Source organism: Mobula birostris, chromosome 6 (assembly GCF_030028105.1).
Source record: "Mobula birostris isolate sMobBir1 chromosome 6, sMobBir1.hap1, whole genome shotgun sequence".
NCBI classification, from domain to species: domain Eukaryota; kingdom Metazoa; phylum Chordata; class Chondrichthyes; order Myliobatiformes; family Myliobatidae; genus Mobula; species Mobula birostris.
This window is the reverse complement of record NC_092375.1, coordinates 168,400,606-168,412,768: the sequence shown is the minus strand read 5'-3', so window position 1 is coordinate 168,412,768 and position 12,163 is coordinate 168,400,606. Positions and strand designations below refer to the sequence as shown.

The window sequence follows — 12,163 nt, the reverse complement described above, 5'->3', positions numbered from 1 at the left end:
AGTGCTGAGAGTGCTGGACTCAACAGTGGGCGAGGTGCTTGCTGCCACGTTTTGGGAGAGAATCTTCTCTTTGAAGTATGAGTAATCAACAACTCCATCAATTATCATTAGAGTAGAAAATCAGAGTTAGAAATTTCAATATCAGTACATAGTTACCCAGGTTCTGACATTTTTTGATCATGGCCCCCCCCCCCCGTGGCTACATTCAGCAAGTGAGAATTTGTAATGAAATGAAGGATCTTGTTATAGTGGGGAGGGCATGGAAATTCTGAACTTATCATCAACCTATTGCTGTGCAGTATCGCTGGTTTGTGATCATGTGACATTATTCAGTTTGCAGCCCTTCTCCTTGAAAATGTGTCAGCGAAGGGTTTAAAGAGCAGTAAGTAAAAATAATATTGCAATGTCATAGGATTGCCTTGGTAACCAAATCATTTAATGTCATTTGTGTTCTAACGTGTGTGTATCACCATCAGAATCAAGCTTAATATCACCAGAATATGTCATGAACTTTGTTGTTTTGTGGCAGCAGTATATTGCAATACCTAGTAATAAAACTCCAAATTACAATAAGTATATACAAAAAATAAATTAGTGCAAAAAGAGGGGAAAAATACTGAGGTAGCGTTCATTGTCCATTCAGAAACCTGATGGTGGACGGGAAGATGCTGTTTCTGAAACATTGAGAGTGTGTCTTCAGGCTCCAGTACCTCCATGGTAGCAAGCAGGAGAGGGCTCGTCCTGGGTGGGTGATGGGGGTCCTTAGTGATGGATGCCGCCTGCTTGAGGCAGCACCTTTTGAAGGTTTCCTGGACGCTGGGGAGGCTGGTGCTTGTGATGGAGCTAGCTGAGTTTATAACTTTCTGCAGCTCCTTATGATCCTGTGCAGTGGCCCCTCCAGACCATAAAGTCATAGAAATATGCAGCACATAAACATCCATTTGGCCCATCTAGTCTGCGCCAAACGATTTTAACTGCCTACTTCCATCGACCTGCACCTGGACCATAGCCTTCCACACCACTACCATCGACGTACCTGTCCAAACTTCCCTTAAATGTTGAAATCGAGCTAGCAAGCACCACCTGCTCTGGCAGCTTGTTCCACGTTCTCATGACTCAGACAGTGATACAACCAGTTAGGATGCTCACACGGTACATCTGTAGAAATTTGCGAGTGTCTTTGGTGACATAGCTATTTTCCTCAAACTCCTAATGAAATATAACCGCAGTGGTGACTTCCTAGTCATTGCTTGGTGCAGGATAGATCCTCAGAGATGTTGACAGCCAGGAACTTGCAATTAGATTAGATTAGATTATGAGGACACTCAGTCCTCGTTTATGTCATTTAGAAATGAATGCATTAAAAAATGATACAACGTTCCTCCAGAATGATATCACAAAAAAGAAACACAAGACAAACCAAGACTAAAACTGACAAAACTACATAATTATAATATATAGTTACAACAGTGCAAAGCAATACCATAATTTGATAAACAGCAGACCATGGGCACGGTAAAAAAAGGTCTCTAAGTCCCGATAGCCTCATCAACTCATGCAGGCGGCAGAAGGGAGAAACTTTGCTCACCTTTTCCAATTCTGATCCCTTGATGGGGACTTTGTGTTCCCTCGACTTACCTTTCCTTGAAATCTACAATCAATCCTTTGTTGCTACTGCTGTTGAGTGCAAAGTTTTTTGCTGCGACAGCACTCAACCATCAGATCCAGCTCGCTCCTGTATCCCCCTTGTCACCATCTGGAACTCTACCAACAATAGTTGTGTCATTGGCAAATGGTGTAGAAAGAGTCGAGCAGTGGGCTAAGCACGCATCTTTGAGGTGTGTCTGTGTTGATTGTCAGCGAGAAGGAGATGTTATTTGTGATTAGCACAGACTGCAGTCTCCCGGTGAGGAAGTCAAGGATCCAGTTGCAGAGGGAGGTACAGAAGCTTGGGTTTTTGTACCTTCCTGATTAGAGCTGAGGGTATGATTGTGTCGATCGCTGAACTGTAGTTAATAAACAGCAGCCTGATTTAAGTATTACTATTGTCCAGATGATCCAAAGCCTGGTGGAAAGCCTGCAAACTTTGCCAGAAATGATGTGCATGCAATTCTCTCTCGAACCTCAATCAGAGTTGTTTTCTCACTCTTAAGCTAGACTCCCATAGGTCTTCTAATATAGTTCTGAATCACCAGTCTTTAAAGTTCAAAGTACATTTTTTAAATCAAAGTATGTACATTTTATGCAGCTTTCAGATTTGTCTCCTTACAGGCAGCTACAAAACAAAGAAACCCAAGAGAACCCATTAAAACAAAAGAAGACCTTCAAACACGCAATGTGCAGGAAAAAAATGTGCAAACAATATAAGTAAGCAAATCGTATTCAGAACTGAAGTTCACAAAAGTTCGTCCACACTGTGATAGTTGCAGGTCGCAGTCACAGTTCAGTGCCGAGATGAGGAAAACTCGTGGAGCAACAAGCTGAAATTCAGAGCCGAGTCAAATAAAACTCGTCGAGCAGTGACTGAACCAGCCCATCCCTTTCTCCTCACCTTTTCAATCTGGCCCAGCACTTAAACCATTCAAACCTCAGGTCACTCCTTGTCCTTGGACCCGGGCTCTGCCACTTCAATACACTCTAGGGCCAGCGCCCCAATTCCTCAATTCAGCCTGAACCCAGCTCTTCCAATCGGCTCGGTGCTTTAATCAATCAAACCTTGGGTCTTTCCTCACTCTCAGGCCCTGATGTCGGGACTCCACATCACCTCCGCTCCCATCGCCTCGGTTTTGCTGAATTGAATTACCTCCAAGTCTACACTAGCCAAACATTGGCTCATTCCCGCTCTCTGGCACAGACCCCGCCACCTCAATTCAGCTCACACATGCCACGCTGCAACTGCCCTGCATATTCGAGATTTCAATTCCCGCCGGGTCGTACAGACAGTTCAAAAGCTCAACTCTGACAGGAAAGCTACAGTTTGCAAAAAAAGTGTGATTAATAAAGTGTTTCATTGTTTTCTTCATTTTATTTGTCACCAGCAAGCAGTTGCTCAGCTTCACCAGCTCCATCTTAACGCCACTGATCGAGCCCTCAGCAGACTACAAATCTCCTGATTCAACCACAGCTTCTATTTTGGGTATGCCCGGTGTGTTCTTGAAGACTTGCGCTCATCCAAACAGGTTGTGATGAAGTCAGTGACAACTGTGGCATGTTCATTCAGACTTGAAATTGAATCCTTGAACGTTGTCCAGTCCAAAGCAGTTCTGTAAGTGGAGCTTCACCTCCTGTGACCGTACCTTCTTGATCCTCACCACTGGTGCTGTGGTCCATGCGCTGGGACATAAGTACAGCCAAGTGATTGGACTTTCCAAAGTGCAAATGAGGGATGGCACAGGAAATGTTCCTGTTGCTGGTATAACAGTGGTCAGGTGTGTTGGCTCCTCTGCTTCCACAGGTGACATGTTGGTGGTAGTTATCAAAGACTTCTTCAAGCTGGCCTGGTTGAAAGAGACCGTAGTTTCTAATGAAATTGAACATTCACTGGACAAAAACCATGCATCCAACAACCACCCAACATGAAAATAACCCAAATCATTTGTGTTAGGGATTTTCAACTCCTCAGAACTACAGTGAAAGTAAATAATTTTTGATCTGAAGAGACTGTGTTATGAATAGAAGTTAGGATACAAGTAGAGTTTTGAATAATCTCCAGGTTGACTCTGTGGTTAAGAAGGTATATGGTGCATTGGCCTTCATCAATCGTGGGATTAAGTTTAAGAGCCAAGAAGTAATGTTGCAGCTATATAGGACTCTGGTCACACCCTACTTGGAGTACTGTGCTCAGTTCTGGTTGCCTCACTATGTGGAAACCATAGAAAGGGTGCAGAGGAGATTTACAAGGATGTTTCCTGGATTGGGGAGCATGCCTTATGAGAATAGGTTGGGTGAACTCAGTCTTTTCTCCTTGGAGCAACGGAGGATAAGAGGTGACCTGATAGAGGTGTACAAGATAATGAGAGGCATTGATCATGTGGATAGTCAGAGGCTTTTTCCCAGGGCTGAAATGGCTAGCATGAGAGGGCACAGTTTTAAGGTACTTGGAAGTAGGTACAGAGGAGATGTCAGGGTACTTTTTTTTTAAAAACGCAGAGAGTGGTGAGTGCGTGGAATGGGCTGCCGGTGATGATGGTGGAGGCGGAAATGATAGGGTCTTTTAAGAGACCCATGGATGGATACATGGAGCTTAGAAAAATAGAGGGCTATGGGTAAGCCTTAGTAGTTCTAAGGTAAGGATATGTTCAGCACAGCTTTGTGGGCCAAAGGGCCTGTATTGTGCTGTAGGTTTTCTATGTTTCTATGTTTTATAGCCCAGAATATTTGTTGATTAGACCAACTGTTGCAAATTAACTGTTCACGCTTGGGATGCAGATTAAGACAACCACCCGATACTGATGACGAGTTTTCTTGAAATTTCCGCTCAAAGGTGGCTTTTCAGCTGAACTGATGCCTGTTCAGTCTCTGCTCATTTAGTGTTTCCATTCACTTGAATGGAGAAAGAATTCTGAAACAAAGTGGAAAATTACCCTAAAACATTATAATTAATTTAAAAAATTTAATTAAGTGTAATCTGGCATTATTTTAATTTTAGTTGACTTTTGTTCTTTTCATAAAATTTGATTGTCAATGGGCCTAAGTTTGGTCATGGACTTGCTCATTAGCTTGGAACTAGAAGCAGGGAAGGTTTTAGTGTTGAACCAACAAGTGACTGCAGACAGTGAGCAACCAAGCAGAAATTTAGCGTGTCTTTTGAAAGTGATATCTTTTTCTTCTTGGGTCCTTTGGATCAAAGAAGACTTGATTCTGTAGGTTCTGATGTGGCCAATGCGGCTAATAAGGGACCTGCAAACTCTGCTACAGGTGGGGTTGGTGGTGATTACTGGGGTTGTTTGGGAGGTTGTGAGTTCCTTCCAATGTGTTTGCTGGGCTTGTGTTTGATTCCGATGCACAGACTCAAGGTTCTCAAGGCATCCTGAATGCTCCTCCCCAGTTTGAGCATTTACTGGTTAGAAGTGGGTGGCAGGGTGGAGATGCGACTCTACAAAAGGAGGTATAAGGTGCCCCTTCCCTCCGCTAGCCTGCAGGTCACTCTTGGGCAAGATGTAGCACCTACTTATGTGAAACCATGTGAAGCTCAAGCTCATGGGTCATGTGAAGCCATGGTAGCAGGTGGATGGTCGTTTGAGCAGCTGGTGCACATCACAAATCCTGGTTATGCACAAATGATGCCAAGCAGACAATCTCTGAAGAGTGTTGGGAATGGCTGGGGCCACCCACCTTGTAAAGACACTGCTCAGAAGATGGCAATGGCAAAGCACATCTGTGGAAAGATTTGCCAAGAACAATCACAGTCACCAGGACCACATAAGTCATATGACACGGCACATAATAATGATGATGACTGGTTCAAGATTCCCCTTACTCAATGTTGATATTGAGATCATCCTTAGGATCTTTTCCCATGTCAAATACTGATCTCTTGTTACCACAGATCTTGAAATAGAGCATTTACTTTAGATGTCTGCTGTTGAACATAAGAATGAAATGGCCTGTCCAACTAAGCCACGTGAATGTCAGTTCTGGGGACATTGTTCTGGCAGATGATGAAGATGTTGCCTTGCTAATATATTTGAAAGATACTTTGAAGAGAGTGATGTTATCTCTCCAGTGCTCTTATTTGAATTGAATTGACCTGACCTTATTTCTTATATCCTTCATATACGAGTAGTAAAAATCTTTACGTTACCTCTCTGTCTAAATGTGCAATTTATATTTATTTGTAATAAATAGTATGTACAACAGGACAGTCAATATAGCATAGAAATACAATTGTATCAGCGTGAATTAATCATTCTGATGGCCTGGTGGAAGAAGCTGTCTCAGAGCCTGTTGGTTCTGGCTTTTAGCTGCGGTACCATTTTCTGGATGGTAGCAGCTGGAATAGTTTGTGGTTGGGGTGACTTGGGTCCCCAGTGATCCCTCGGGCCCTTTTTACACACCTGTCTTTGTAAATGTCCTGAATAGTTCGAAGTTCACATCTACAGATGCGCTGGGCTGTCCGCACCACTCTCTGCAGAGTCCTGCGATTGAGGGAAGTACAGTTCCCATACCAGGCAGTGATACAGCCAGTCAGGATACTTGCAATTGTGCCCTGTAGAAAGTTCTTAGGATTTTGGGGCCCAGACCAAACTTCTTCAACCGTCTGAAGTGAAAGAGGTGCTGTTGTGTCATACTAATTCAGGATCAGTGCTGCCTGGCATCCGATAGGCTTTATGGCAGGTGAAGCTTGCTTCTGCAAGCCGGTGATTTATAGGGGATGACTGGTGGCAATGGTCTATCGGTTAAGGCAGAAGCTAATGAATATTACTATTAGTGGTGGCCTTTTTAGCTTGGATCTTGTACTTCTCCAATATTGCAAGAAGCGGAATATAAATGTATCACTATAGAAGACAAATTAAATTTGTATGAAATTCTGACCAGGATGTAATTAATGTTGAAATCTTTCTATTCACCATAAGGTATGGACATACAGATAGAAACAGAAAACATTATTCACTGTGGGAAAATCCAATACTAATGGCCATTAATAAAAGTTAACAATTTATAAATCAAGTATAGAAATAAGAAGCAGAAAGCAAAAGGATTGTATTTGTTGGAAACTTGAACAAAACACACGATGCTACAAATACTTAGCAGGTTCTGATGTCAAATCATGAACCTGAAACATTTATTCTGCTTCTCCACAGATGTTGCCTGACCTTCTGTTTACATCCCACACACACAAAATGCTGGAGGAACTCAGCAGGCCAGGCAACATCTATGGAAGTGTACAGTCGATGTTTCAGGCTGAGATCCTTCTGCAGGACTGGAGGAAAAAAAAAGCTGAGGAGCAGATTTAAAAGGTGGAGGAAGGGAAGAGAGAAAAACACAAGGTGATAGGTGAAACCTGAAGGGGGAGGGATGAAGTAAAGAGCTGGGAAGCTGATTGGTGAAAGAGCTACAGGGCTGGAGTAGGGTGAATCTGATAGGTGGGCACAGAAGGCCATGGAAGAAAGAGAAGGGGGAGGAGCACGAAAGGGAGACAATGGGCAGGCAAGAAGTGAGAGATGGAAAAGGGGATGGGGAATGGTGAACAGGGAGCATTACCAGAAGTTTGAGAAATTGATGTTCATGTCATCAGGTTGGGCGCTATGTAGACAGAATATAAGGTGTTGTCCTCCAACCTGGGTGTGGCCTCATCATGACAATCAAGGAGGCCATGGATTGACAGATTGGAAAGGGAATGGGAAGTGGAATTAAAATTTGCACATATATTTCTCATTTATCATCCTGGAATCAAATCAAAATTGCAGCTACATGAATTTTGTTTGTCTTTTTGAGCTCTATATATGTATACCACAGTGATGAAATCTGGAGTACAAAAGATGACTTTTGTAAATAAGAGTATCTATTATCTTTTGTTTGTTAAATTCTTTTGATTTAGTCCCTGTAGTATGTGGCTTAAAAAATGTTATTCTGCCCTTCAGTTAAATTAAATTTGAATACTTCAAGAATATTTGGTTAAAGCCAAAGTGCCTGTTTTTATTAAAGGATGTACTATACATTGAGCACCCAAAAGATAATTACCATATATACCTTGAAATGAACTATGTTAAAGAAATATTCCTGCAAAATACATTTATTCTGGTCCATAATAATGTAAACAAATTAGCATGTTTTACACTGAAGCAGTCAAAATGCATATAGACTTTTTTTTTTAAATTTCTAGATGCCATAAGCATCACAAACAAAATGCCAGCAAGCCTACATTTCCATAGCTGGAAATGTCTGAAGCTGATAGAGGAAAATGGTGTCTGCTGTGAAAGCGTGCAAGGTAGTCTCACGAGGACAGGATCACTTCCCAAGAACTTTCAGCAGCCAGTCCGTTTCACCTTGGTACAGGTGGAAGAGGTGGGGCACCTCGCTCTCTCCGGGATGGATCTGTTACAGTAAAAGGTCAAGATTATTGCAGGATTTCAAGAATAACGATTTGAGTCAAATACAATACTGTGAATTCCAGTTAATTGGGCCATCTGTTAACCGGGGCAGCTGCCTTATTTGGGACAACTCTTCAAGAAAAAAAACACTAAATCGAGAAAATAGCTAGGATTGCCTCGGTTTATATGGGACAGTATGCCCTTTAATTGGTGGAAGGAGATTGCTGGTGAATAATTTCAAACTAGTGTCAGTCACAAGCACTTTCATGGCTGTTAGACCTTACACCATGCTTTGAGCAAAGTTTTTAAATAGCATCAGTTGCATATATTTGTGTTCAAAAATCAGTGAGTTTAATCACTGACAGCTGACAAAAAATAAGCAGCAGGACAATTCAGAACTGTTTTTCTCACCGTGGTTTAAAGCATTCAAGTTTGGATATGCTAAAAATAGCTAGGAGTGAAAATGAAACAATTTCACTCTTTCAACAAGTTAGAAACTACAAAGAGGTTTAAGGTATTGACAATCATCTTGACAGTTACAATGCAAATGAAGATTTGGAAGATGCAATTCTCTAATGTATTGTATGAAGGCGATACATTATCTGCACTGGGTGTCTACACTGATTTTGTTCATCAATGGTTATTAATTAAAGGAACAACAGAAACTTTAACTCAATTCCTATTTCCACAAGCAACTAAAATCTAACCAATAATACTTAAAATAGTACAAAAGGAACCCACTTGAATTTCTTTATCTTCCAACAAAATAAAATTCAGTATATTTTGAAACAGGGCTAAACATTACTTCTTTCTGGTATTTATGCTGTTTTAAATAGTGAAGTACATTTAAAACTTTGTTTCTACACCCTCCGCTCCCCTCCCCCACTTTTGGCAGTATTTTGGCTTATTTTCAGAAGTGTATGCTTACTGCTGGGCCCTCACCCAGAAATGGAAACAGGAAGTATAGCAGGGTTAATAATTGTTAAATTCTCATGGTAAAGAAATTAAATATGCAAGAAATAATCTTGGGGGTAACCGTATTCAACTTTAAAATGTTTCAAATGAAAAGTTTTCTTAGTTCCACTGTTTCAGACTTTTATTCTTGTTACTCACCTCTGCTCTCTGACTTGCTCTGTTTACTGGGATAAGTTTTTGGAAAGTTTACGTATGGTTCTGGTGGTGGAAGATCTGAGATGGAATGGAAAGAAAATCTTCCTTCCCATTCATCTGCGGGCAGAAAACAGTCAAATTGACAATCATGGACATCAGAATGAGTCAGAATTCATAATCATCAGAAAGCCTGCCTGCTCTTGCTTTGGTCTTCCAAATGAGCTCAGAGCTTACCTCAGCAGTTCTGACGGATGCAACTCGTGGTGGTGTGCTAGCTGAATCCCTGACAGTGAGGCCGTGCACTTTCAAAGATATTTTCCAGATGGTAACAGATAGCTAGAACAAGTTCTGTTCACTAAATTGGGAAAACGTGGATAACCAGCTAAGACATTCCCCTAAGTTCTACGCCCAATTTAAGCACAGCTGTCAAACATACTTGAATGTATTATACATTCAAAATCAATTAAAACTTCTCTGAAACCATTTAAAAAACTCAAGGACACTGGAAACTACAAAGGGACTTTCACTTTAAAAAGTCTAAATTGATTTAGTTTCTTGCTGCTTCTGCCATTTATGTTGATGGTGAAGCACTAAATGTGCTGGGTCAAACTGACACAGGATTTTACTGCAGACACCTTAACAAAAGTATTATGTAAACATAAATACTTACAGAGAAGGGGGCAGGATATTGGAAATAATTGGGGAAAAACCCAAACTTGATGTTCTCAGGCTGGAAAAATCAGTTGTGGATAACTGTTCTCAACTTCTGCAAGTCCAAAACTTGCTGCCAATTATACAGGGAGAAATTAACATTTCCCCTCTAAATTCAGTACATTTATATTGAACTCCATAAATATTGCTATGTCTGGAAACTACCATTAATTGATCCATATTTCCATCCAAACATCTACTATATCATTTGACAGTTTATATGAGTAAAAGTTGAGTTTACATACAACTAGACTAGATTAGATTATGAGGACACTCAGTCCTTGCCTATTGTCATTTAGAAATGCATGCATTAAAAAATGATACAATGTTCCTCCAGAATGATATCACAAGAAACACAGGACAAACCAAGACTAAAACTGACCATTTGTTATAGAGCAAGGTTTCTACCATATCATCAGGCAAAGCGTAGCACAGAATCTGGTGGTTGAAACGATCAAGATGGAAATACATTGAATCTATCAAATTGTAAACTCAATGATCCATCTAAACACCACTTCATTGAAGCACGAACTCAATTTATTCCATAAAATGAAAATGAGGGGATGGAAAAATAGAAGTGTTGTTTACCTTCATACATTGCCTGAGAGGGCTCTTGAAAGCCATTCCTCATTGCTGGTGGGGGAACAGGGCTTCCTCGGTCAGGTGGTAGTGGGGGCCTGAAGCCACCCCTGGGGCTGTCTGAGACCATTCGACTTGGGGGCTGTGGGAGAGGTGGCCCTTTCTGGATACCACCATTTCTGCCTCCCGGTGGTGGAGGAGGAGGAAGAGGTCCTGTTATACAGGAGTCAGAAAATATTAGTGTACTGAGAGTAAATATACAATATGCTTAACAATGAAAATAGTATTCAAATCTATTGCTCTAATGAACACCACAAATCTACCTGTATTCAAAGCCCAAGTAAACTTTAGTATCAGAGCACATGCATGTCACCACATTCAACCCTGTGATTCATTTTCCTGCTGGCATACTCAGCAAATCTATAGAATAGTAACTATAACAGGATCAATGAAAGATCAAATAGAGTGCAGAAAACAACAATAAACTGTGCAAATGAAATAGAAATAAATAGCAATAAACAGTGAGACTGAGAGCCTTTGAAGCAAGATCATTGGTATGGGAACATCTCAATAGATGGCAAGTGAATGTGGTTATCCCCTTTTGTTCAAGAACCTGATCGTTGTGGGATAGTAGCTGTTCCTGAACCTGGTGGTGTGAGTCCTGAGGCAGCACTGAGAGAAGAGCATGGCCTGGGTGGTGAGGATCTCTGATGATGGATGCTGCTTTCCTACAACAGCGTTTCATGTAGATGTGCTCAATGTTTGGGAGGGCTTTACCCATAGTGCACCGGGCAAATCCACTACCTTTTGTAGGATCTTCCGTTCAAAGGCATTGGTGTTCCAAACCACACCGTGATGCTACCAGTCAGTACACTCTCCACTACACATCTGTCGAAGTTTGTCAAGGCTTTTCATGTCATGCAGAATCTCTGCAGACTCCGGAAGAAGTAGAGGTGCTGCTATGCTTTCTTTGCTTTTCGTTTACGTGCTGGTTCTCTGAAATAGTAACACCCAGGAATTTGAAGTTACTGACGTTCTCCACTTCTGATCCTCTGATGAAGACTGGGTCATGGACCTTAGGTCTTCTGAATTCTATAGTCAGCTCCTTGGTCTTGCTGATATTGAGTGAGAGGTTGTTACGGCACCACTCAGCCAGATTGTTAATCTCCCTCCTGTATATGCTGATCCATCACCACCTTTGATTTGGCCTACGACAGTGGTGTCATCAGCAAACTTGTGGAGCTGTGTTTAGCCATATAGTCATAGGTGTAAAGCGAGTAGAGCAGGGGGCTAAGCACACAGCCCTGTGGTGCATCTGTGCTGATGGAGATCATGGAGGCGATGTTGTTGCCAATCTGAACTGACTGGGGTCTACACAAGTGAGGACATCATGGATCCAATTGCACAAGGAAGCATTGAAGCCAAGGTCTTGGAGCTTATTGATTAGTTCTGAGGGGATAATGAGGGTGAATTTCTTCAGCAAAAGGATGGTGAATCTGTGGAATTTGTTGCCACAGAGTGCTTTGGAGGTCAAGTCATTGGATGCAGAGATTGAAAGATTCTTCATTATTAAAGGGATTAAGGGTTGCAGGGAGAAGGCAGGAAGATGGTTTGGAAAAAATATTCAGTCACAATTGAATGGCAGAACACTCTTAACGGACCAAATGGGCCTAATTCTGCTCTTATACCTTATGATCCCAAGGTCATCATTCTGAAGTAGACTGTTAAGG

At 41.6% G+C, this 12,163-nt stretch overlaps 1 protein-coding gene across 4 annotated transcripts in view; it reads right to left on the bottom strand.

Annotated features, from left to right (window-relative positions):
* Positions 1–7,719: 7,719 nt before the first annotated feature.
* LOC140199561 (WAS/WASL-interacting protein family member 1-like) overlaps positions 7,720–12,163 on the bottom strand; it is a 123,637-nt gene continuing 119,193 nt past the window's right edge. For all 4 annotated transcript variants that reach the window (XM_072261832.1, XM_072261835.1, XM_072261833.1 and 1 more), the window contains 3 exons: positions 10,443–10,646; positions 9,147–9,260; positions 7,720–8,037 (listed from right to left, as the gene is read on the bottom strand). In XM_072261832.1, the coding sequence (XP_072117933.1) occupies positions 7,985–8,037; positions 9,147–9,260; positions 10,443–10,646 (371 nt within the window). In that variant the 3' untranslated portion in view covers positions 7,720–7,984. The remainder of the gene's footprint in view (positions 8,038–9,146; positions 9,261–10,442; positions 10,647–12,163) is intronic.